The 27,652-nt window shown below is 37.6% G+C and overlaps 1 protein-coding gene across 1 annotated transcript in view; it reads left to right on the plus strand.

Annotated features, from left to right (window-relative positions):
- Positions 1-27,652, plus strand: part of LOC121378818 (bone morphogenetic protein 1-like) — a 69,309-nt gene that overhangs the window by 36,591 nt on the left and 5,066 nt on the right. The window contains exons 4-15 of the mRNA XM_041507146.1: positions 2,094-2,214; positions 3,622-3,800; positions 7,439-7,672; positions 10,101-10,310; positions 13,593-13,706; positions 14,404-14,549; positions 17,615-17,810; positions 23,983-24,105; positions 24,908-25,068; positions 25,423-25,606; positions 26,245-26,370; positions 26,938-27,279. Coding sequence (XP_041363080.1) covers positions 2,094-2,214; positions 3,622-3,800; positions 7,439-7,672; positions 10,101-10,310; positions 13,593-13,706; positions 14,404-14,549; positions 17,615-17,810; positions 23,983-24,105; positions 24,908-25,068; positions 25,423-25,606; positions 26,245-26,370; positions 26,938-27,279 — 2,136 coding nt within the window. The remainder of the gene's footprint in view (positions 1-2,093; positions 2,215-3,621; positions 3,801-7,438; positions 7,673-10,100; positions 10,311-13,592; positions 13,707-14,403; positions 14,550-17,614; positions 17,811-23,982; positions 24,106-24,907; positions 25,069-25,422; positions 25,607-26,244; positions 26,371-26,937; positions 27,280-27,652) is intronic.

Here is a 27,652-nt window from a genome sequence, read left to right on the forward strand (position 1 = left end):
CCCACTGAACACGTTGCCACCGCAGATGAAGTGTGCACCAGTGACGTCTGGCCGTTCTGTGACGTGGTAGGAGTGGTGGTCGAACAGCCTGGCGACGGCAGCGTTGATTATTTGACCTCAGACGATTGCGTATGGTTTGATCAGACACTCGAGTTCCAGTCGCAGTCCGCAGATTGTCACGTAATCGGCGTGCAGTGGTTGTGCGTTGATGTAGAGCCATATTGGTGATGTAGCGGTCCTCTCTATTTGTAGTGCTTCGGGGTCTTCCCGAATGTGGACGATTTCGAACAGAATTCGTTGCTTGGTACCGTTGCCACAGTCGGCCAACGACACTCTGACTGACACCAAGCCTCAGAGCAACATTTCTTTGCGTATTGCCATCCTGAAGCCAAGCAATAGCCCTTCCTCGATCTTCGATAGTCAGTTGACGTCGTACCATTGTCGAATTTGGAGTGTGCACCATACACGAACGCAATCTCCAATTATACGGAAATTCAGCATTGGGAACATGGAATACACATGCAAAGCGTGCAAATGAAGCGCTTTGTGAAAAAGCAAGTTATGGGCACTTAGCAGACCTTTCGCTTTCGCCCTAATTTACGTGCAAATGTAAGCATGTTTTCGCCATTAGAACTAGTCGACAGTGTCAGTGACAGTGGATTTTAATTCATTTATGGGTTGCTTAGACCCACTTTCGTCAAAATGGAACAATACCATGCGTGACATTATGGTCTAGCTAATATAATTGACATTCAGAAAATAATGTCGAAAATATCGTCTGACCCTTAAATTCTTTTGAGTAGTATATATATATATACACATACATACACGAGCATTCGATAAACAAAATGCATGTAGGTATGTATATATGACAATATACATATACATATCCATATACATGCACATGCACATGCACATGCACATGTACATACAGATACACATACACATACATATACACACACACACACACACACACACACACACACACACACACACACACACACACACACACACATGAGAATTCGATTAACAAAATGTATGTAGATAAAATATTTGTGATAAACATGCATATGTATTTATAACAACAATAACTTAACAAATCAAAGGATGTTTCTTTTTCGTCTGTTGTTGTTGAAGTTGTGTTGTTTTTGTTGCTTTGAACAGCATTCACCTGAAATAAATTGAGGCAAAGTGAGAAACAAACAATCATAACACCAATGAACCACAAAACTGATAGTCATTATCATACGCTTGTGTGGTACTTTCAGTGTAGTATATAATTTGCTAGTTCTAATGTGGGTAGTTTTTAGAATGCTTTCGTCAGAGAATTGTTCAAGCACGTCTGTCGTGGGCACAACCGCTGACTATGCCAGAGAGTTCTGTCCATGACAGGAGGTTCTAATGATACCCTTTCGTCTATCTATGATAGTGCCGCTCATTGGGGATTATTATCTTTCGCTCAAGTACTCCTCGTTTGATAAGACAAGACACGACAAGACTCATGAGCCGTTCTGATTTTTCTGTGAAAAATCGCTTTAATTGTTAGGTATTTTCAAACATATTTGGTTAAAACGCAATAGTACGAATACTTTGATTTATAAAATATATGTAATTCACCAGACTATTATTAAACCAGCATTGTAAGAATGAATATTTTCCCCTTTTTTAGCATTTGTAAATTACGTTGTTGTTGTTGTTGTTTTTGTTGTTGTTGTTGTTGTTGTTTCGGTTCTATCCAAACGCTTTAGATACCTGTCTGCACTTTGACTGTATATATGTATAAAGCCTAAAGGAAATTTTGTTTTCAGGGGACTCGATCTTACCTAGAAAAAGGTCCTGACCTATTTGTTTTCAATGATTGTTTGGGGGTTGTTGGCGTTGATGGGTTCTTTTATATTAATATATAGAAAGAATACATACATAATATAATGTGAGCTCGTAGGAATTATTATAGAATTTGTTTTAATAATAATAATAATTAGCCAACCTACCTACCTAATATTTTTCGGCACGTTCCCTGAAACAGGTTTTGTTTTTTAGGCCTACTGATGATGGTGTTAATTAGGTTAATTAATTGCCATTGTTTCCTACAGGTGCGAACAAGGCGTTGTTTAAACTAGCCATGCGGCACTGGGAGAACTACACGTGTGTGACGTTCATTGAGAAGAGGGACGAGGACGCCGACTACATCAAGTTCACCGAGAGACACTGTGGGTGTGTACTAGCAGTCCATCTTATAGTTGTCTGTCTGTCTGTCTGTGTGTCTATTTCTTCGTATGCCTGTCTACCTCTTCCTTCATCTCTCTCTCTTTCTGTGTCTCTATATATATATCCCTTTTTACCTCCTCCCTCTCCTCTCTCTCTCCTCCCCCCCCCCCTCTCTCTCTGCTGTATGTCTCTCTCTCTCTCTCTCTCTCTCTCCGTCTCTCTCTCTCTCTCTCTCTCTCTCTCTCTCTCTCTCTCTCTCTCTCTCTCTCTCTCTCTCTCTGTGTGTGTGCTCTGTGTGTTTTTGTTGTGTATGTGCGAGTGTTTGTTTGTGTGTGTGTGTGTGTGTGTGTGTGTGTGTGTGTGTGTGTGTGTGTAGTAAATGAAACTTAATTTTTATCTGCCATTAATTTCTTACATGTTGAAAAATACTGTATTGTCGACAAAACAGCATTGTTTTCTTTCTAATATTGTAGTTTTAGTCAAAACAGATGCATCCAGTGACAAGATGCGAACTCACAAATTATATAAACAGAATATTCAACTAGAATACGTATTACAAAGTATGCATCCAGAAAACCGTAAAGCATTTACTAAATTACTTCTTCTGATAATAGAGATTGGGCGTCATACAAAATCCTTTATTCCAGTGAAAGAATGTTTATGTGACCACTGCAGTTTAATTTAAAATGCACATCAATGCATCGCAATATGTATACATTCTAAATTACATGTCTAACTTTCCATAGTTACCTATTTACATGTATGAGTACGCAACTAAATATTATATTCATTATGAAATAAAGCCAGAACCCAGCATGACCAGTTGATGTATGCAAGCTTATGCATGATAATGCATATATTACTAATAATTAATCCTTATTTAGCCTTTAGATTGGTATAGTGTTTGTATGCATCTTTCAGGTCCTTAGGAACGATGTCTGGGGGTGGGGGGGGGGGCACAACCTCAAGTGGGGTGGGTGGGGTGGGGTGAAGTGGGGTCACAGGCAACATTTTAGTTTTTATAGTCTGGAACCCAGAATTGGAAAAAGGCTTTAAAATAGGTTCAGGGTGAACCCATCTGCTATACTTTTTTTATTAACATTTTTAAATAGCTTACATATTCATTATTTATATAGATAGGAACAAAACGTAATTTTCGTCTTCGGGTCCCCGCCCTCTCTCTCCACTCCACCACCCCCCCCCCCCCCACCCCCACCCCCACCCCCCACACACACCCCACCCGGTTCCTGCGGGCTTGTCTTGTTTGTACATATATGTAACACGTTTTACATCCAGTTCCATATGTGGAATATTTATCTGTTTATCTTTTATCTGTTATTGTAGTTTGGTATTATTACAAGACAGATTTTCTTTTTATGTTATTGTTATAACAAGACATCTTGTTACTACTAGGTGCTGTTCCTTTGTTGGTAAAAGAGGAAACGGACCCCAGGCAATTTCTATTGGCAAAAACTGCGACAAGTTTGGGATCGTGGTTCATGAGCTGGGTCACGTGATTGGATTTTGGCACGAGCACACGCGGCCCGACAGAGACGAGCACGTGCAAATTATTTATAAAAATATAATGCCGGGTAAGTAGCGATAAAATGTGAAAACATTATTGCCAAACTGAAGAAGAAAAAGAAAATGTTTTATTTAGCGACGCACTCAACACATTTTATTTACGGTTATATGGCGTCGGATATTGCCAAACTACCTTTTTTATTAAGTTGGGGCGGGTTTCTTTTTTTTTTTGCGCTAGGTGCAAAATGTTCAGAAGCTCCCATTGTTAAAGTCGCAGACCCTAATTTCAACGCGTTAAATCTACAAACCTGTAACACATTTGGATAAAGTTACAACAGAGAAATAAAAAGCAAGTTTCTTGTGACGTTAAAATGGCGAAATATCCTTAAAAACAGTTATTTCTCAGACGTACATGTGGGTTGGGTTTTTTTAAATTTTCAAATGCTTCTTTTTTATTATTATTTTTTATTATAATTTTTTACGGATGTACGGAAATGGATATTCTAGACAATAAAATCTAAGTAATGTCTGATTTGAATTATTAAAAACGGCTCTGATAGTGACAAGTACGCCATAGTGTTTAAAAACTAGGGTATGTCACTTTAATGGTGGTGTTTATATAAGCTCCAAAATGTAGCGGGTTTCTCTCTAAGACTATATGTCAGAATTACCAAATGTTTGACATCCAATAGCCGATGATTAATAAATCAATGTGCTCTACTGGCGTCGTTAAACAAAACAAACACACTATCTGTCAAATAAAAAGAAATATTTGTAAATATAATGTAAAATACACGTAAGTAATAACATTATTGTATATGAATGCTACCAAACATTTCAGTGCAGATCTGTTTATTTAACCCTATAGCCGATGTATTTTTTCGTGCTGGGGTGTCGTTAAACATTCATTCATTCATTCACTCAGATTATTTAATTCTGGACTCCATGCCGTGCGGCATGACCACAGTAATGGGCTTCTGAGATTTTCACTTTCCATCGTCTTGTACAAAGCGAAGATCACTGAAGAACGAAAGACGATACGCTTGAAATCTAGTAACGCCATCTGTTGTCAACAACCTACATAATTATATCCCCTGCATCTCAATTATCACATTACATAATGTTCGTGGAATCAATAAGTCGGTTTGTTTATGCCTCAGTGGAAATGGATTTTCCGGTGGACGTGCAGAAAGATAACAAATAAATAGCATCACTTATGTCCGTTAAGGTGCTTTCACACGGGGCAATCTGGAGTAACTATCTGTGTACCGGTTGAAACTTTTACGATTGAGCAGACGTAATAGGAAGAATGTCAGGCATTTTGATTCCATAATTTGTATACTCAGTCCCAGCCTACACAAAAGTATTGCTCGTCAAAACCTTTTTCTTTACGTTTTTAACATAAGAGAAAAGGATAAAAGTTTTGAAAACAACAAAAATTATACTACAGGGTCTATACTTTATATGTGTAGTATGTTATTTGTTATGGCTAATGTTTTTGTTAAGATATATATAAAACAGTAATAAGCTTGCTAAAATGACAAACTTACACGCACTCAAAATGCAACACAATATCATGGTTAACGTAAGTCGTATACTAACAACGCACCTTTAAGTGCGCGCTGTTTACGATGACGTGATCAACGCGCCGTGAAAAGACATACACGCATTACGCGCACTTAACGTTCTCACATTTATTTACCGTAATATACCGTAATACTTCAAAGATTTTTTCCCCTTTGTCTACAGAAACTGTCCAATAAAGTTGGACGTCATAAGTCTTTGAGATTTTCGTTAGATGTTTTTCAAGGGGGAAATCTGGCCTTCTTCGCCGAGAATACAAGAATTTTATTCCGCCATGTGAAAGCAATAAAACGGAAGTTGAGGACATTCCCGGGGTAAATAAATATTGCGAAGAAGCGCATCGGTGGCCCGTCTGTCTATTTTGCCCCAGGTAGGCTGGTCGTCCTAACAAAAACAAACGAGATATAATCAGTGCGCCGCTCACATCATTAACATGACCTCTGACCTTTAAAAATTCATCCCAGAAGGAAATAAAAATGTCACCGATGTAACATGTCGCTTTTGCAGATTTAACCGATACCAGTAATGGGCATAATGAGCGCGATGTTTTGTATTCTGTCATCACCTGCCAATTTGCACGAAACTAAATTCGTCTGTATGAATAACGACGTAAACCCATTTAGAAGAATCTCACAACATAGCAAGGGCTAATTTAGTGCAATTTGCATGTATAATATTGTCAGTGGTTTGTGCTGAAAGTTTATTCCTAGGAACTACAGAACATAATAACAATAGTTATCTCAGACCTGTGATATACGTATTACGTATGCATATATTAATACACTGTCTATTTTATTGGTTTCAAATTCAGAACATGTTTTTATTTACGGTTATAAAGAAGGTGTCGGACATATGATTAAGGAAGGAAGGAAATGGTTTATTTAACGACGCACTTAACACATTTTATTTACGGTTATATGGCGTTGGGCATATGGACCACACAGATATTGAGGGAGGAAACCCACTGTCGCCACTTCATGGGCTACTCTTTCCGATTAGCAGCAAGGAGTCTTTTATATGCGCCATTCCATAGAAAGGATACCACATACCACGTCCTTTGATAGTGCGAGAAATAGCCCAATGGGCCCACTGACGGGGATCGATCCCAAACCGATCGTGCATCAAGCGAGCGCTTTACCATTGGGCTACGTCTCGCCCCTATGGTTAAGGATGACACAGATAATGAGAGAGGAAACCCACTGCCTCTAGTTCACCGACTACTATTTCGATTAGGAGCAAGGGACATATTATAATATGCAGCATCCCGCTGTAGTACATGCTGTAGTACATGCTGTAGTACATGCTGTAGTACATGCAACATTATCCCATTTGTAAAGCACTCGCAGGAACGAGAAATAGTCCAATGAACCCACCGACGGGAATCGACCCTAAACCGATCACATACCAGTTTAGCACTGAGCTATGTCCCGCCTCGATTATATAAAAAGTCACAGTATATTTCAGGGCCGTAACTAGGATTTTTTGTTGGGGGGGGGGGGGGGGGGGGGGGGCAACTGAGTAGTTACTAGTCTAAAACTCTTTAAACGGTTAAGAAGAGAATTTTCTTTAAGTTTCTATAATCCCCCCCCCCCACCCCCGCTAGCTACGGCCCTGTGTTTTTTAGCTTACATTATTGAAAAATGCAATAAATAAAGGTATACTGATGTGTTGGATGTATATTATCCTAGTTCTATGGAACTGTACACAATTCATTCATTCATTCATTCATTTATACTTATTTTCGTGTTTATATTCAATTAAGGTTCAATCACGCTATCCTGGGCACACATCTCAGCTATCTAAGATATCTGTCCACGACAGAAAGTTAGTGTTTAGTGAGAGAGAGAGAGAGAGAGAGAGAGAGAGAGAGAGAGAGAGAAGAGGGTGTAGTGGCATTACACCTACCCACTGAGTCGTTAAAACTCGCTCTAGGTGGAAGCCGGTACCGGAAAACGAACCCGGTACCTACCAGCATCATGCCCATTGGCTTAACCACTACACCACTATGGCCGGTAATTTGTAAATTTAATAATACATTTCTTTTTGCATCTTAATGGTAGTACTTCAAATATATGGTTTATTTACATTATTTCTCATATATGAGTATATATACTATTAACAGGGCAGGAATATAATTTCAACAAACTGACGGCGAATGAAGTTAATTCACTGGGAGAAGAGTACGACTACGGCAGCATCATGCACTACGCCCGCAACACGTTTGCGAGAAACACCTACCTCGACACCATTTTGCCTCGGAGAAAATCGGGTGTTCTCGTCAGGCCGGAAATAGGACAACGTGTTCGTCTAAGTCCGGGAGACATACGACAAGCCAACAAGTTATACACGTGTCCAAGTAAATCAGCTGATTTTTATATTGTTAATTATAAGTATCATGACCATCGTCATTATCATCATCATCATCATCATCATCATCATCTTCGTCATCATCATCATCTTCTTTATCAGCATCCTTATCATCTTATCATCATCATCACCATAATTTTATGGACGGTTAATGGTTATTGTAAAACAAACACGTGCCATTTAAAGGCATATTGTCACACACAACTGACCCATTAAATGGCCTAACAAAGTATTACCTGAACAAAGATATATTTAATTTTCCCCTAAATGTACTTTATTCATACATCTACGTAACCCCCATACTTCACTTATTAATGATATTTTGTGAAAATAATTTAATTATGGCAATGGTCCATAATTCAAAAACTAAAATTGCCAAGAAATATTGACATGGATTTCGCTCCATCATTGTTCAATTAAAGTGATGCGATAGCTAGATTTGGTTTTCAAAATTTAATGTAATTTTTATTTATTATCCATTTTTAGAGAAATAAGGTCCTTAAATCCGTGACTGTATGCCTTTAAGTTTTATGATGTATTATATTTTGCCAATTGTTTCATTTCTAATCTAACGATTTCATATTCTAAAACAATGCACATTCAATATTTGAGGTTCTCATAACTTTAAAAATAAAGATGGAAAAGAGAAGTAAAATTGTCAATGACATATTTTTATTAAAATATGTTGAATATTTAAATTAATTAAAACAAAACGTGAGACCATAATTGAATCTATATTTGTATTGATTGAAACATATTTGATTGCATATAATATATCAAATAATTGGGAACAAGTCATCAAACTTACGATGCCCTTTCCTAATCACAAACAACGATAACAATATCGGCGAATACAACCATTGTAGAAGAGCACGCACAAAATGTGAAAGAGGAAAATAAATTAACAAATAAAATAGACGTAATATATCTTCTGTTCAGACAGCTCGACCGTGTTAAAGGGACAGACTCTAGTTTCAGCCAATGAAAATTAACACTAAGTTTAGTTAATCTACAAACCTGTAACACATTTGGATAAATTTACAACTGAATGAAACATGAGTCTGTGACTTTGAAATGGTGAAATACCCTCTAAAAATAGACGAAAACTCGACTCCATAACTTTTACCTCTCAGACGTACGTGCGTTTTTAAAAATATGAGAAATGAATTTTGTGATATTAAAAAAACCAGGATGACCAAAAACACTTGGAATGTACGGAAATGGATAATCTAAGCAATGAAATCTAAGTAAAGTATGATTTCATTTATCACAAACGGCTCTAATAGTGAAAAAAAAAAAATGTCATAGTGTTTAAAAACTAGAGTATGTCCCTTTAAAGATTACGTGAGGATCATAGACAGGTTCCGCACAACTAGCTGTATTTAATTTGAAACTTTTATCTTTGCACACACACAAAATCGAAAAAATAATACATTTTGCATGGAACCTAACAGGAGCTGTATTATCTATGTGTGACCAAGTGAAGGGTAACGAAACGTAACGGAGGGTAACGTAATTAATATCTCCAAAAATCTTTATTTTGAACTTAGGCATGACTTGAATAGAAACAGCCATTAAATAACCAGCATGTGTACGTTATCAGCATTTAAGTTTGACATAAAAAAAACACTGCACAACAAATTAAATGTGTGGGTTTTTTCACAATAAAATTAATTCCGTAAATAGACTCTCAAAATGGGCCTACAATATTTAGAAGACATTGACCATTTTAATAGATATAAAATAAAAACTAATGGAATCATTCAAACTGAATAATTTTAAATAAATTAAAGCAATCTAAGTTAATGTTCGCGTTATATATAAACAGTAAATTCTCGTTATAACGGACATGTTTGTGCTAGGCATGTATTGCCGTTATAATGAGATTGCCGGTATAACGATCTCGTGATCTACCATAGTTTTAAATATTAAGTTTTACCAATTAATAATACCTTTAAGTCTTTATGTCAGATCAGGTCATAGGGCTTAACGTGCGCATTCAGAACAAGCTGTTGTAGTGCACGCCTGCCATGGGCACAGGTGTCGACTTATGCCGGCTCCTCCATCCAGGACAGGACAGGGTTGGGGTGGGAGGAAGGAGGGACCGCCCGCGCTTGACAGAACAGAACAGAACTTTATTACACTCGTGGCCATCGTTCGATGGCATCAGAGGAATACATAAATAACATAGCATAAATAACATCAAGATGACAATATCTGAATAAAAACGAATAAAACATATATACACAATAGAAGTCTTAGGAGGAGCAGAATTGTTTGTAATAATGACAAGTGCAAGAGAGCACCAGCAGCCCGACCAGGGTCGGTAGCGGACGAGGGATAAGTCTTTTTGTCTTTAGGCGCACTTTCCATTTATATATATATATAAAATATAATTTTTAATTTCATGTTTGTAGAATGTGGCAGAACTCTGCAGGAATCTACAGATATATTTTCCCACAAGCCGACGGAAAACCAACGCAGCACGTGCCATTGGAGAATATCTGCCACCCACGGGGAGAAGATTGTTTTAAACATCACCCAACTGGATATCCCCGAATCGTCAAACTGCGCATCTGACTATTTAGAGGTGCGAGACGGATATTACATTAAATCACCTTTACTTGGTAAGCGCAAGGCCGAAGTACGTAGCATGTTATGATCATAGTAGTGTTGTATTCATTATTATGTCCTGAGAAGGTATATATATATAATAGTGTTGGTATAAAGTGTTCCTACTGGTAGTAGCTAGTGGGGTTTTCCCTATTAGCTCAGTTGGTACTGAGAGTCTGTGGTTCGAATCCCCTCAGTGGCGGTTGACTTGTTACATATAGAAAATAAATGAGAGGTCAGTTACTAAATTATATGTTTAATTGTTATTTCATGTTGGCGCAAATACAAGAAGGTAATGAAATAACGGAGTAATATTCACATTTTACAGAACATATATAATGTGTGGTGTAAATACATCTTAGGCGCAATTTATTCCAATGTACTCTATCCTGTACTAGGTTTGATTTAGTAAACTAAACTGGGAGTGGCAGTCCTCTTTCGCCGGTGCAAGAACTAAGTATTGTCTAGTAAAGGATCTCTCCTGGAGTGGATGTCCTCCTATAGACGGGGCACTAGATAGAGATTTATGGAGTCAACCACTATTTTGGATGTGGTTGTCCTCCTATAGACGGGGCACTAGATAGAGATTTATGGAGTCGACCACTATTTTGGATGTGGATGTCTTCCTATAGACGGGGCACTAGATAGAGATTTATGGAGTCGACCACTATTTTGGATGCTGTTGTCCTCCTATAGACGGGGCACTAGATAGAGATTTATGGAGTCGACCACTATTTTGGATGCGGTTGTCCTCCTATAGACGGGACACTAGATAGAGATTTATGGAGTCAACCACTATTTTGGATGTGGTTGTCCTCCTATAGACGGGACACTAGATAGAGATTTATGGAGTCAACCACTATTTTGGATTGGATGTCCTCCTATAGACGGGGCACTAGATAGAGATTTATGGAGTCAACCACTATTTTGGATGTGGATGTCCTCCTATAGACGGGGCACTAGATAGAGATTTATGGAGTCAACCACTATTTTGGATGTGGTTGTCCTCCTGTAGACGGGGCACTAGATAGAGATTTATGAAGTCAACCACTATTTTGGATGTGGTTGTCCTCCTGTAGACGGGGCACTAGATAGAGATTTATGGAGTCAACCACTATTTTGGATGTGGTTGTCCTCCTGTAGACTGGACACTAGATAGAGATTTATGGAGTCAACCACTATTTTGGATGTGGTTGTCCTCCTATAGACGGGGCACTAGATAGAGATTTATGGAGTCAACCACTATTTTGGATGTGGTTGTCCTCCTATAGACGGGACACTATATAGAGATTATGGAGTCAACCACTATTTTGGATGTGGATGTCCTCCTGTAGACGGGGCACTAGATAGAGATTTATGGAGTCAACCACTATTTTGGATGTAGTTGTCCTCCTGTAGACGGGGCACTAGATAGGGATTTATGGAGTCAACCACTATTTTGGATGTGATGTCCTCCTATAGACGGAGCACTAGATAGAGATTTATGGAGTCAACCACTATTTTGGATGTGGATGTCCTCCTATAGACGGGGCACTAGATAGAGATTTATGGAGTCAACCACTATTTTGGATGTGGATGTCCTCCCATAGACGGGACACTAGATAGAGATTTATGGAGTCAACCACTATTTTGGATGTGGATGTCCTCCTATAGACGGGGCACTAGATAGAGATTTATGGAGTCAACCACTATTTTGCCACATGTCCATTCAACTCTGTGTTGTTCAGAGATACTGTCTTGATTGTGAATAACGGTTTTGTTGTACAGATTCACTTTTATTTCATTAAAAACATGATTATATCAATTTAAGATTCTGGCACGTTGTTCTGGATACACGCCTCTGCTATCTAGGTTGTATATCTAGGACAAACGTTAATGATAGTCGTTAAAACCTACTGTGGCTGGGAGCCAGTACTGGGATGCGAACACAGTACCTTCAATCTTGAAGGCCTAAGAGTTAACCAACACGGCACCAAGACCGGTGGTCCCATGTTTTCGTTCCCTCCTGCGTGGTAGTGTTCAGGAGAGTGGGCGATCTAGAGTGCTTGCAGTGCATTCAGCATATATTACATTGAATCAGTCACGAGCAACCGCGAACTTCTGTGCTAAACAATGTACCATGTTCCACTTTGATATTTTGTGTTTCATTTCTTCCAAAGAGAATCCATTCCAACAAGTACAAAATACTCCATCTGAGTAATACGATTACAAAACATACTCTTTCTAAACATACACCATAGACTCAAGAAAGATTTTAACACGAATTCATCTCATACACCATACATGCAAGAATGCAAAGCCTTCATTTCAGAAAGAATTCGCCTCACAGACGATAACAGAATAAACAGGAAGAATGTCAAATGTATTCCATCCATCATCATTATTATTCCATGCAAAGATAACTAATGTCACACATTTTTTCATAAAATCTCGAACTGTGTTAATTATCTGAAGAAGAAGAAAGAAAAACATGAAACCGAATATGTACTCTGTTCTCGCAAATGATGTCGACCGTCTGTTCTTAATGATTACTGCTGGCAATCGTGAAGAACAAAACTGTTATAAAGTGTTTTAAAATCTCTAACTCAAATTACTGAGTAGCATTTGAAAGAAAGGTTGCAATAATGTTATAACTCTAGTTAACTCTAGTTTTTGGCATCCGAACTGTTTTTATATCCTTATTTTGTCAGTCCTCCCAGTCAGCTTATCTTGAAATGTGGTTAATCTTTTAATTCTGGTGTTTCACTTGAACCTTTTTTTTACGACATCACTAGAGCACTTTGATTAATCAATTATCGGTTATTACATGTCAAATATTTAGTAATTCTGACTCGTAGTCACCAGAAAAAACTCGCTACATTTTTCCTAATGCAGAAAAGGATCTTTTATATGCACTTTCCCATATACAGGAAAGCACATACCAAGACTTTTGACCAGTTGTGGTGCACTGGTTGGAACAAAAAAAATACCAATCAGTTGAACGGATTCACTGAAGTGGTTCAATCCTGTGACGCAAGCACGTCAGACGAGCGCTTAACCGACTAAGCTAAAACCCGCCCTTCTCCACCACTCCCCTCCTGTTTTATCCTACTGGTTTTAAATTTTGAATTCCTATTTTTATGTTTAGGTTTCTCCTGACAATGTCAACTTTTAGTTGACGAAATGTTGAGATTTTAAAACTTGTGGTTTTAAGCAGAGACATTACTTTTATTATAATATGTTATAATATTAGACATTATTATGATATATGCTATTGCCATTTTTATCATGTTTTCGATGTAATTATTTTATTTCAGGTCGATTCTGTGGCATCGAGATTCCAGAAACGTTAATATCCAGTGATACCCGGATGTGGATAGAGTTCAAAAGTCAGAAAGGAGAAGGAAAAGGATTCACTGCTGAATATGAAGGTAAGTGGATTTTTAAAGAGACCAGATATAGCCTGCCTACAATTACATGGCGACAAATAACACCTTAAGAAAACTGCCCAGTTTACCCTGATGCCGGGTGGAATCGTTTAAGTTAGAAAAGCAACCTATTTAGAACTCAACAGTCATGTTTAGAGTGAACGAGAAGAAGAAGAAGAAGAAGATGAAGAAGAATGGATTTTTAAAATCATAGTAGTTCTTTAGGAACGGGGTCTTGTTTTCTGTGGATTTTAAACAAACAAAAAACAAATTTATTGTTTGTGTAACACATTAAATTTATTTCATATAGTTTTGTCAATATATGACATTAAAACTGGTATATTGCTACAAATCCTTCCCTTGATTTGTTTCCAAAACTTCCAAAGAGCTGAATCTTTTCTCCTTTGTTCATTTGGCTAGAAGAAAGTCGCTGACATATCCTTAAAGACTGCCTTATTCAAATGTGCAGTTGTGAACACCGAAGTTCACTACAGTTTTTGGGTTTTTTTCTTCTTTTCTCTTTGAAAATGCTGTCCTCAAGAAGTAACATTTTCTGAATAGACTGTAATGTTTATTGTTTTGTTATAGCTTTTGCTTTTTGTTGTTGTTGTTGTTGTTGTTGTGATTGCTTCTGGTTTGTTGCTGCTGCTGTTGTGTGGCATTCGCAATTTCCACACTGAAATGATATGCTTTCTTTCAGCAATCTGTGGCGGTGAAATCATGAAGAATCAAGGTCATCTGACGAGTCCTAACTACCCGGATGATTATCGACCCAGCAAGGAGTGTGTTTGGAAGATAACAGTTCCAGAGACATTCTCGGTGGCTCTCAAATTCCAGTCATTTGAGGTATTATTATGTTAAATGTACGCTCATTTAACCGTAGTAAAGCAAAATTATATTTAACGAGAATGTCTCACGTGCAAATCGCCTGACCTCAAATACGTAAGCTCTCTTGTGGATCTGGAATCACCAACGTAATACTGTTTTGTTGTTGATGTTTGTTTTGTTGTTGTTGTTGTTGGGGGTTTTTTGGGGGGTGAGGGGTGTCTTTTCTTTGTGGGATTATATTTTAGTTTGGTTGCTTGCTTTGTGTTTTCGTTTGTTTGATTTTTGTATTTGTTTTTGATTTGTTTATTGGTTGTTGGTGGGGGGGGTGTTGGGGGGGGGAGTTTTTAGGTGGGTGAGGTTTTTCGCTTTGTTTTGAATTTCATCATTCTTATTTATTTCACATTTTTTCTTATTTATTTCGCTTTTTTTTGTCTATATATACTTTTAATGTACCTGTATCTGGATATGTTCCTCTAGCTTCCATAACGGTACTTTTCTACAGCTGTACCATAATTAGCATAAGTGGCATTTATTACAGATTATCTGACTCATTACACGCATTGTAATGTTGTAGACATCTTAAAACTAGATAAATCGATGGTTATTGTTTTCGATCAGACATAAAATAAATAGGTTTTGAAATATATGCTTGGGCTTTACTCTACTTGAGAGGATATATTTGATAACAATGGGGTCATAATGGCGTAATGGTTCCTCATTCATAGAATACAGTATACATCAGTATACATCAAACGTTGTGATTACGAGTGTATTAAACAGGATATTCTATATGCAGTATTATAGTTTATCTAAATATAGGTCTGATATGTTTCGTTATAAATATTTGAAGAAAAAAAGGAATATGAAAAAAATTAACGATCTAGACTATTTATGTAATGTATGTGTTTATATATTCAATAAACGTATGTTAGACTGTTGCCATGTAATTGTAAAATATAAAACAAATACAGTATACATGTACATGCTAAAGTTAAAGTGTTTTTTTTTTTTTTAACAAGACAACTATAAATGAAGGAAGGAAGGAAGAAAGGAAGGCAGGAAGGAAGGAGTCAATCAATCAATCAATGATTGATAAATTAATTAATTAATTAACGTTTAATGACACCCCAGCACAAATATACATCGGCTATTAGGTGTAAAACAATGGTAAAATCATGAATTGATGATCAACATCAATATAACATTTAAAAACACAGTGTACAGAGCTAAAGTTTGTTTGTTTTTGTTTAACGACACCATTAGAACACACTGATTTATTAATCATCGGCTATTAGATGTCAGACATTTTGTAATTTTGACATATAGTCTTAGAGAGGAAAGCCACTACATTTTTTCATTAGTTCTTTTATATACACCATCCCACAGACGTGATAGCACATACTACGGCATTTGGTATACCAGTCGTGGTGCACTGGCTGGAATGTAAAAAGCTGTGCAAAGTATAAATATCACATTAATACTAAAAGTTCTAGTAGACAAGACACCTAGAACAAGGCAACTAGAGCATATTATTAATTAATCATCGACTATTGGATGTCAAATATTTGACAATTTTAACGTATAATCTTAGAGAAAACCCGCTTCATTGTTCCATTAGCAGCAAGGTGTTTTTATATGCACTTCCCCAATGAGAGGACAGCACATACTACGGCCTTTGATATATCAGTTTGATGTTTTGAAACTCACTTTCCAAATGACATATTAAGTGATTTATTTTAAAATTATATTTTAAATACTTACCTGTGAAATTAAACACTATGACCGTTGCCAAGTAACACTTGTTCCTATTATACATTTGTGTCCACGTAAATAAAGAATCTTTGTTTATTTGCGAAAATAATTAAAGTAAAATAAAGAGCATAGCCGAGTAGGATTGATGGCGATGCACGTTGTTTTCAACATGTATAACTACAGACAAATGTGCTCACCCCGGCGAACACCAGCAGTGAACCGCGTTCCTCGCGCATTAATTCTTGTTTTAATTAACAGCGCTACCATTAAAACTAATTCGATTTTACAGTCTGGAGCTCCCGTGGCTTAACATGTGGGTTAGATATATTGTTTTCTGGACTGACTTATCTTTCTTGCGACTGCCCAGAGCAAGCTTTTTTCATCTGCTTTAAATCGTTATTTTCAATTAGGCCGACAGTCCTGCAAAATCTCATTGCTAATAACAATTAAGATTATGTGTAGTACACGTCTGTGAAGCGGGACATAGTGTTTGTTATTTTTATTTCTTTTAATATTCTGTTATCGTCTTTTAGAACAGTTACACATAAACATAATATAGCCTTAATATATTTTAGCCGTTGGTGTTTTGTTTTGTGCTCTTTTTTTTTTTGGGGGGGGGGGGGGGGGGGGGGGGGGGGTTTTGGGGTTTTGTTGGTTTTTTGTTTGTGTTTTTTTATTCGGATACAAACATAGGAGGAATGCAGGAATATTTGAATTTAGGACAAAGAAGGCACTAAAATCTCTGTGTAACATACATGTATATTTTTATTATAATGAACAGTATTGAAAACGCGTCAGCAATACAACGTATGTTATTTTTAGATTAATTAACTAATGGTGGGTTGTTGTTGTGGTGTTGTTGTTGTTTTTTGGGAGGGGGGTTTGTTGTTGTGTGGGGTTTTTTGTGTGGTTTTTGTTATTTGTTGGTTGTTGTGGGGAGTTTGTTGTCGTTCTGTTGTTCTTGCTTGTTGTTGGGTTTTTGTTTTTTGTTGTTGGGGGGGTGTGTTCGGGGGGCGTTGGTTTGCGTTTGGTGTTTTTTGTTTGTTTGTTATTGTTAGTTGTTTGTTTTTGGGGTTGTTTTATTTGTTTTGTTGTTGTTGTTGGTGTTTTTGGGTGTTTTTTGGGGGTTTTTTTGGAGGGGGGCGTTGTTATTGGATTTTTGGTGGGGGGACAAAAGGATAAACTTTTACAAAAATTATTTCTGTACTCTAAGACTGACTAAATAATGTTTTCAATACTGCAAGCTTTAGATACTGAAAATTAATATTAAGAGGGAGAAATTCATTGGTGCGTTTCCAATGCTATTCAGCATATCTGTGTTTTATTGTCAGATTGAGAACCACGACGACTGTGTGTACGACTACCTGGAAGTGCGGGACGGCCACGAAGAGACGTCCCTGCTGATCGGCAAGTACTGCGGCTACAAAATACCCGAGGACATCAAGTCGACTGGAAACAAACTCTACGTCAAGTTCGTCTCCGATGGGTCGGTGCAAAAAGCTGGCTTCGCAGCAACATTTGTAAAAGGTACTAGTAGTTAGCTTGTTGGTACAGTAGAAGAGGCTCCATGGAGTGGATTCTAGGGTTGTGCATCCATTAATATTTTTCCGAAGCCATATAACCGTAAAGAAAATAAACCATTGTTTCCCTTTCCTTCCCCCATTGGGCTATTTCTCGCTAAGGCCAGGGCACCACGACTGGTATATCAAAGGCTGTGGTATGTGTTATCCTGTCTGTGGGATGGTGCATATAAAAATCCCTTGCTGCTAATCGAAAAAGAGTAGCCCATAAAGTGGCGAAAGCGGATTTCCTCTCTTAATATCTGTGTGGTCCTTAACCATATGTCCGACGCCATATAACCGTAAATAAAATGTGTTGAGTGCGTCGTTAAATAAAACATTTCCTTCCTTCCTTCCTTCCTTTACTATTTAAGAGCGACGCAAGCAGAAAGTGCCTAAAAGTCAGGGTGGACTGAGTCGACGAATGAATGTCAGAATTATCCGATGTTGGACATCCATCAGCCGATGATTAATTGATATGTGTGCTCCAGTGATGTCGTTACACAAAAACTTTCTTTTTAATGCAACCCGAGGCCAGAAAATGTCCTATATGAGTTGCACCTTACTCTAAAAAAAAATCCAGGTTCCGCCATATGTCGTATGCAAATGAACATGCTCGATCAGTTATGTAAATTTTACCAGTCCTGTAAAGAAAGTTTGGAAGTATCCTAAAATATTATTCTCAAGAATATTTTATTTATTCTTAACCTTATTAGAGTTTATTCTTAGCCTTATTAGAAAGAAAGAAAGAAGTGTTTTATTCAACGACGCACTCAACACATTTTATTTTACGGTTATATGGCGTCAGACATATGGTTAAGGACCACACAGATTGTTTTAGAGGAAACCCGCTGTCGCCACATAGGCTACTCTTTTACGACAGACAGCAAGGGATCTTTTATTTGCGCTTCCCACAGGCAGGATAGCACAAACCATAGCCTTTGTTAAACCAGTTATGGATCACTGGTCGGTGCAAGTGATTTACACCTACCCATTGAGCCTTGCGGAGCGCTCACTCAGGGTTTGGAGTCGGTATCTGGATAAAAAATGTCATGCCTCGACTGGGATCCGAACCCAGTACCTACCAGCCTGTAGACCGATGGCCTGCCACGACGCCACCGAGGCCGGTCTAGCCTTATTAGAGTTTATCATAACTGCCCCATTTGTGTAGCTGTTCTGGAGGCCAAGCACTTGTAAACATTTTGACTGGTACTGTAGGTTTTTGTCACATCACATTCATTTAACGTTATGCTCAAAACACAGTCTATCAAACGATCTGAACATACCCCCGGATAGATTCTAATGTACAAAATCAGTTCCTATTACTGATAATGTAAACTTTTACTAATAAAACCGATATAATCAGCTTCTCAACACTCGCAGGCAGTGTACCAATAAAAAGTGTGGCACATCACGTTAAAAGGGACAGACCCTAGTTTTGAAACACTAAGGCATATTTTTTCACCTAGACCCTAGTTTCAACCCGTAAAAATGGACACTAAGTTTGGTTAATTTACAAACCTGTAACAAATGTGGATACAACAGAGTGAAACAAGAGTCTGTGACGTTGAAATAGCCTTAAAATAGAGTAAAACTGGACTACATAACCGTTACTTCTCAGACGCATATGCGTTTTTAAAAATATGAGGAGAAAAAATGCATTTTGTGGTATTAGAAACACCAGGATGATCAGAAACACTTCGGTTGTACGGAAATGGATAATCTAAACAATAAAATAGAAGTAATGTTTGATTTCAGTGATCATAAACGGCTCTAATATTGGAAAATGTGCCTTAGTGTTTAAAAACTAGGGTTTGTCCCTTTAATCCACCTGCAAGAAAACATTTATTGAATGTTTTTATTAGCAACCTTCATTTTTGTTGAACATGGCAGTTCTATTTTGGGGGCTTTACCTTGTACTCGTTTCATTCTCAGATTGTGTATACTGCATTTAAAACCGCTGTATAAAAATAAAAGTGTATTATTTACTGGCAATGGATAATAGTATTTGCACAAATAATCAATGTCACATATAGCTACCAATCAGAGCCTCAACTGTTTTTACTCCGTAAATATTTCACGTTGCACCTCAAACTTTGACACGCAACTTTCTTCTTTGCCCAGAATTAGTTTTACAATTTTTACGTGATACCGACTTTTATTCTAAATTTTAATTTTATATATCTGTGATATTTGTATTTTTTGCACAGTTCTTTACACTGTTTTAATTTGACTCTTGAATTTTTATATTCATGTTGATCATCAATTTTGTTTTGCATTTACCATAGTGTGACACCCAATAGCCGATGTATTTTTCGTGCTGGGGTGTCGTTAAACATTCATTCATTCATTCATTCTTCTTTGCTACCATGCAACTTATAACTGTACCTTATAACTTATAACCAACACCCCCCCCCACCACCACCACCACCACCCCACCCCCACCCCCTCCCACCCCCCTCCCCTCCCGCTAGCTACGGCCTTGGGCATAATGTGCTGCGTAAAACACGTCTAGAAAGCGTTACCGACAAATGACTGTTTTCACTGCTCTATCGACAACACAAGTTATTTAGATTAGGTACGTCCTTTATCTTCTATGAACGATCCAATCCAGTGTGTTGATAATTGTGTTATAGACGCATTGTGACAAACTATATATATTCTGCGTCGAGCCAGACGGAGTCAGCAATAGACGTGCAAATTAAGAACTTAGTCAGCGCTTACCGCTCAAGTACGGGATAATTGATTATAAATCAGCCTAACCGCCATACCATGCTTCCGACTCGGCCATAATTGGAACAAACAAATCTGATAATTGTCAAATCAATCGTTCTTCGCTTTTATTTGTGACATCCTCGTTCAATACCGTCAGTACACATCGCGCCAAACACACGGAGGTGTTTATAAATAACCAGTTAATATAAATCAGTATGACACACTTTATGCGTCAATTGTTGCTATTTGTTTCAATAATGGGGGACATTTTTAGGCATACGTCAATTTGTTGCTATTTGTTTCAATAAACGAGGACATTTACCTTTCATAGATGTAAAGGGTCATTGACTTGAATATTATACATGCAGTACATTTTGTTTGTTTGGGGGTTTTTTTGTTGTTTTTTGGGGTTTTTTTTTTTGTTTCGATAATAAAACCGCTGTTGGTCTATTTTGCATTTAATTTTATTTTATTTTCGTTGCTATATCCAGTTAAGGTATTTTATGGTTGTTAGTGGCTAGTATGAGGGAAGTTGGTGTAGTGGCCTTACAATTCCCCAATGAGTCAAAAAGTTAAACACTAAAGCTTGTTTTGTTTAACGACACCACTAGAGCACATTGATGTATTAACTATCAAGCTTCAGCTATTGGATGTCCGACATGTGGTATTTTTTTTACGTTGACATATAGTCTTAGAAAGGAATAGTAGCATGGGATATTTCATGTGCACCATCTCACAGACAGAATAGTACATACCACGGCCTTTAATATACCAGTCGTGGTGCACTGGCTGGAACGAGAAATAGCCCAATGGTATCACCGACGGGGGTCGATCCCAGGCCGACCGCGCATCGAGCGGGCGCTTCTCGCCCCCTACATTAATCATGGAGACGTAGGAGATTTAAATCAGACACAAACCCCCACTTAAACATTTAAACATAAAACACCTTTTTTTCATTTCATGACAACATGTTACATAGAGGTTCTAAGATGTGTTTATGTCTATGTGTCGGGAAGTTACGTCCGACACAGGTGTAACCTTAGACGAAATCGATGTGTGAAATTACACGGCACATTGCACACCGCAGTTAACTGGAACAGAATTACAATCTAATGGATTTTTTTTTTATCTTTCCACTTATTTTTAGTTGGCGAGCTCCTTTTTGTAGATTTAATGTATCGTAAACTGGATGCTAATGGATTTTAAAGATTTTGTAATTGGTTGGAGTTATTTGTGTACACATATCAAGCTTCATATGTTATAACTTATTGACTTTTTTATGTTAGCAAGAGTTCGCGTGAATGTTACCAACAAAAGTTGACCTTTTCATACCTTGTTCTACATAATTCGTTCACGACAGTCTAAAAACCAGTACATGTTCTACCTTATGCCTGGTTCACATTTGCTCCGGCCGCAGGAGGAGCTCTGTGTATAACTTCACACTTCTGCTTGTGTTTGCCGATCGCACATTGACAATCAAGAAGTTAAAGATATTTTTTTTAACATTGTGTAGAAACAACACAATGGCACCTAAAACAAACAAAGGGGGAAAGGGAAAGAAGTCCAAGAAGGACCCACAGCCTGCTGAGACAGAGATGCCAAAAAAATGTTTGGCCTATCTCAAGGCGGCTGAACGGCCATGGTGCGGCCGCTGTCGGGTTGCCGCTGGATGACTGTTCAATATCCGTGCGATTTCACGGTTACTGCACGGGCAGCGAGCAGCAACCTTGCGATACACATGTAGCTGTGCGAGGGCCGTGCGACTGTCCCAAGAGCCTACAATCTCCGTACAATTTTTTTTTGGCCCCAATGTCCACCTAAAATTTTGCGTTTTCTGCACGATCAGCGCGCGGCCTCCGCGCGGTGCCCGTGCGGGGGTTGTGCAATGCCACCTACAACATGTCTACGGACTACGGGCTTACGATTTTTTCAAATTTGTATAACTTCTCGCTAAACAAAATCGTAGAGGCCGCGGCGCCCGTGAATTCGTACGAAAATCTCACGGCCGCCTCCTGCCTCCGCACGGAGGCCGCACGGAAAGGGGGATACGGGCAGGATACGGGCTCCGTAGACCCATCGCAGGTCAAATGTGAATTAGGCATTAACAGGGTCAAAACATGAAGCCTTGTTGGTAGAACGCCTGCTTGTGGTGCTTGTATCTAAAGATCGAACCACACCGACAGGTGGACCCATTATTTCACTTGGTTTCTTCCTGTCCTAACATTGTCCCACTACTATTATATGAACAGATCGTGATATGGGCCTTCCTGTCTATGGGAAGTGCATATAACAGATCCATTGCTGGTTGTACTATACCACATAAAATCCCATAGGCGACCATGTTAACGTCTGTGCTTAAAGCACTACATGCAATATATCAACCAAACTACGACCCATAGATATCAGTACTACAACCCCTACCTCAAAGTATTAACTGCAGAAAATGGTACCTTTCATGGCTCATTTTCGGTATAACAGATGTTTTTACAACACCCCTAGTTTCGCACAAAATGTTAGTACTTTGTTTTTACAGGTACCCCATACATGTTCCAAGCACAAGGCTACTTGGCACAGTGGCACTAGATGAAATAAAATTGCATACATTTTTAGCCCAGATGAAACTAATTTTGTTTACAACCAACACACTCACATTTATAACCAATCACAGGACTTGTGGTGCTAACTTCTCTATCGAAAGTTCGGTGCACTTCGAACTTTGACCCAGCCGGAAGTTATTTGGTTTATTGCTACCTGCTGATATTGGAAAAATGTATTGTCTTGTCTTATAGGGTTTCCTCTAAAGACTACATGTCAGAATTATCTAATATATGACATCTGGTAGCCGATGATTCATTAATCAATGTCGTCTAGTGGTGACATTAAGCACGTCTGTCGTCTAGTGGTGACATTAAGCACATCTGATTGGCTGTTCCACGGTGATGACCTACATGTCAGATCCACACCGTACTAAACATTACAGAAATTAACACTACAGACAGCAGTATATACAAAATTAAATAGTTACTACATGAAATTGTCCTTCTGTAAGTTGAATTTTTGGATGTCACACATTTGGTAAATCTGTAAGTTTTCCATTAGTAGCAAAATAGTTGTTGGGGTTTCTTTTTTTTTCTCTTTTTTTTGTGTGCACTTCCCACAGACAGGTCAGCACATACAGTCGCCTACGATATACCAGTCGTTGGGTACCATCCAATCGCCTTTCTGAAAATTTCATATCATTTATTCGTGTGATTGCTGGCAATTATTAGTGAAATACAGTATAACTAGGACTATTTGCCAGAGACGCAATTTTAACTATGATCATATTTTCGAAATTGTGATTGCAAATAAACGAACATCATTTTCTGCGTCGTGTTTAGTAATTTTAACTAAAATATTTTTGCATGATTTTTTTTTCTTTTCAGAATACGACGAGTGTACGACCGACATCCACGGTTGCGACCACGTGTGCGTGAATACGTTGGGTAGTTTCAAGTGCAAGTGTCGCATCGGGTATGAACTCCACTCGGATGGCAAGAGATGTGAAGGTATGTCCGTGAAATATGTGGTCGTTTTGTATTCATTTAATATGCAGGTATATATCATAGTCTAATGAAGTTTACAGTAGTTTGGTATTAATGCACTAAATATATGGTATGTTTACTATGCATGAAATATGATAGTTACATAGATTATAGCATGAATGAATGAATGAATGAATGAATGAATGTTTAACGACACCCCAGCACGAAAAATACATCGGCTATTGGGTGTCAAACTATGGCAATGGAAACAAATAAGGTGATGATCAACATCAATAGAAAAATTCAAGATATAAATAAAAAAATACAAATACAAATATCACAGATAGATACTGACTTTTACTCTAAACTTCAATTTCTGCTGTATTAGCCATTCTCAAAGAGAATGTTACACCCCTGCACCACGGTGAGGTTACAGCACGCGCAGGGATTATAGCAATTCAATTTTAATGTAATATTAAGTTTTTGACATAGGTGGCAAGTTTGGTATTCATCTTTAAAGCACTTAAATTTAAAGCACTATAAGCTATAGCATCGATGGTAATTTTGTATGCAAATGTTATATTTGTTTAGTGTTTATAATATATCAGATATTAGGTAGATGAAGTAATAATTTAGAGCTCCTTTCATATGTTTGATAAGGCATAGTGGAAATGACATTTAACATATAATAAAAGTAATAATTTAGAGTTAACTTTATATATATATGTGCTGTGTTAAATATTTTTTGCTACATTTGTTATATATTATAATATGAATAGTAATAATATTAGACATCATAATTTTAATTTATTACAATAATTATTAGATGCCTGTGGTGGATATATTGAAGAAGAAACCGGTTCAATCCAGAGCCCGTCTTTCCCCGAGTTGTACCCACCAAACAAGAACTGTGTGTGGCAGATTGTCGCCCCTGAACAGTACAGAATTACACTCAACTTTTCACACTTCGATATGGAAGGAAACAACGTAAGCAAGATTCTCATTACATTATTTTTGTTAAAACCCAACTCTTTCTCATTAAAGACATGGCTGTGTATTCTGTCTGTTAGCCCAAATAACTAGAAAGGTAGATATTATAGTTTAAGCTTGATTGGATATCTTATGTTCTTTCTTTGGTGTTATTATTTAAAAACATAATAAATAGTTTAGGAGAAAGTATGTCACCTTGTTACAACCCATGTTAACGAACTCGAACACAATATCAAAATTCATATCAAAATAAATTTTATTTTAGTGTGAATTATCACAATTGTTTTAAATAGAAAAAACCCTATTAAAGTGAACATTTTTTTTTTTTTTTTTATTGTTTGCATATTTCAGCGAGACTGTGAATACGACTCAGTCAGAATAAGCAGTGGTACGGGAACAGATGCCAAGCTGCATGGTTTGTTCTGTGGGTCAACACTTCCCATGCCTGTGACGTCACTGGGGAGCACTCTCAGGATTGAGTTCAACTCTGACAACTCGGTCCAGAAAACTGGCTTTAAAGGCCATTTTAATACAGGTGAAAACACGTTCTCGGATTCATGGACTTTGTAAACACATTTTAATACAGGTGAAAACACGTTCTCGGATTCATGGACTTTGTAAACACATTTAATACAGGTGAAAACACGTTTTCGGATTCATGGACTTTGTAAACACATTCTTTAGGCTCAGCTTTGAACAGAGATACGATTGTGTAAATGGTATCAGTTTCGTTTTTAAGATTCATTAGTTCTTGTTAAAAATAATATTTGTATTGTTCTTTACGTTATTTTCTATCGATGTATTTATTATGCAGTTAACTGATGTTATAATGGTCTCTATCCCACAATTCGTATTGATTATGTTTCAAAGGGAATTGCATGCACATGCAGTATTTGGTGCCAGATTTGAATAAGCATGATTCTGTTGTATATCGATTTCCATTTCTTCTATTTGTTTCACCATATATTGTAAATATAGTTCACTTTTTATTGTTTCAATTTTTTTAATATAATAATGCATTTCAAATGTTTTTATTGTTTACTAATAAAGTCGCTTTAATCGTGTCTTATATTGTAAACTTGGTCTAATGTTATAACCTCAGGTACTTAAAACTTTATTATGTTCCTGTGTATGAAATGAACAGAAATTCAAATTGTTTCTTTTTTTCTGTAGACAAAGACGAATGTGCTATAGACAATGGAGGATGTCAACACATCTGCAAAAACACCGTGGGATCGTACAAGTGCGCATGTCACAATGGTTACACTCTACATGAGAATCAACACGACTGCAAGGAAGGTACGTTAGGACATTATATGCTAATACAATATGATACTGAGTGTAATCATATTTATTCTAAAACAGATATGAATGGTCGTACCTTCAACTGACAATTAGAGTTAAAACGTTATTATCATATACTTGTTCCGGTGTTTTAATTGTGGGAATACTTACAATTCCAATCCTGTAATTGATTTTTTTTTCATTTTAGCATGCACTATCTATTTGAATTATGTTAAACTGTGTAAATCGGAGTCAGGTGAATGATTGTTCTAGAGATGGCTGCAATTTGAAAGGGCATCTAAGACACCCAGACTAACAAAATATGACATCTCTCAAACTAAACAGAAATAAATCCATTACATTCATCCATTAAACAGCGGATCTTCGCAGCATTTCGTAGTTCAGGGTAAATACCCACCCCTTAGATCCACTCCTGTAACTACTTACGTTTTCGAATTCTGTTATTACTAGTTTGTATAACAATTCGGCCAGTTTGAGAGATTGAAGTTTGAGATAACGAAATTTGACTGTGTATATATATTTGTAATTTAACATCCACTGTTTCGTTTTATTATGAAACAGGTGGGTGTCAACACGAAATATCAGATCCATACGGTGAACTCAGCAGCCCCAACTGGCCCAACTTCTACCCGAGTCGCAAGGACTGCGTGTGGCACTTCACCACCAAGGAGGGCCACCGCATCAAGCTGGCCTTCCACGACTTCGAACTGGAGCCGCACCAGGAGTGCACCTACGACCACATCATCGTGTTCGATGGCGACGACTCGAACGCGAGGAGTCTGGGTCGGTTCTGTGGCAGCAAGAAGCCGATGCCCATCACGTCGAGTGGAAACAGGATGTACATGGTCTTCTACTCTGATGCGTCTGTACAGAGGAAAGGTTTTCACGCGGAACACGAATCAGGTGAATATGTCATCATTATACTAGTTACAGAAGATTGCGAATGTTGTTTTTGTTTTATTTTAATTTATTTTTGAAGAAGTTACACAGAAAAAAGATTTCCATGCTGAACACGATTAAGATCTATATGTCACAATCTATGAGTTATAGAAACTTGGGCATGTTTGTTTTTTTTGGTGGGTTTTTATTTTTGGTGGGTTTTTTTGTTTTTGGTGGGGTTTTTTTGGGGGGTTGAGCTGTTTTGGGGTTGTTGTTGTTGTTTTGTTTGGGGGTTTGGGGGGGGGCTGTCAAAGTGATATGACTGGATACAAGGACATCGTCTTTTTCTTGTTCTTTGGGGGTTGTTTGGTATTGAAATAAATAAGAATTGTTTTGC

The sequence above is a fragment of the Gigantopelta aegis genome, chromosome 8 (genome assembly GCF_016097555.1).
Source record: "Gigantopelta aegis isolate Gae_Host chromosome 8, Gae_host_genome, whole genome shotgun sequence".
Classification (NCBI taxonomy): Eukaryota; Metazoa; Mollusca; class Gastropoda; order Neomphalida; family Peltospiridae; genus Gigantopelta; species Gigantopelta aegis.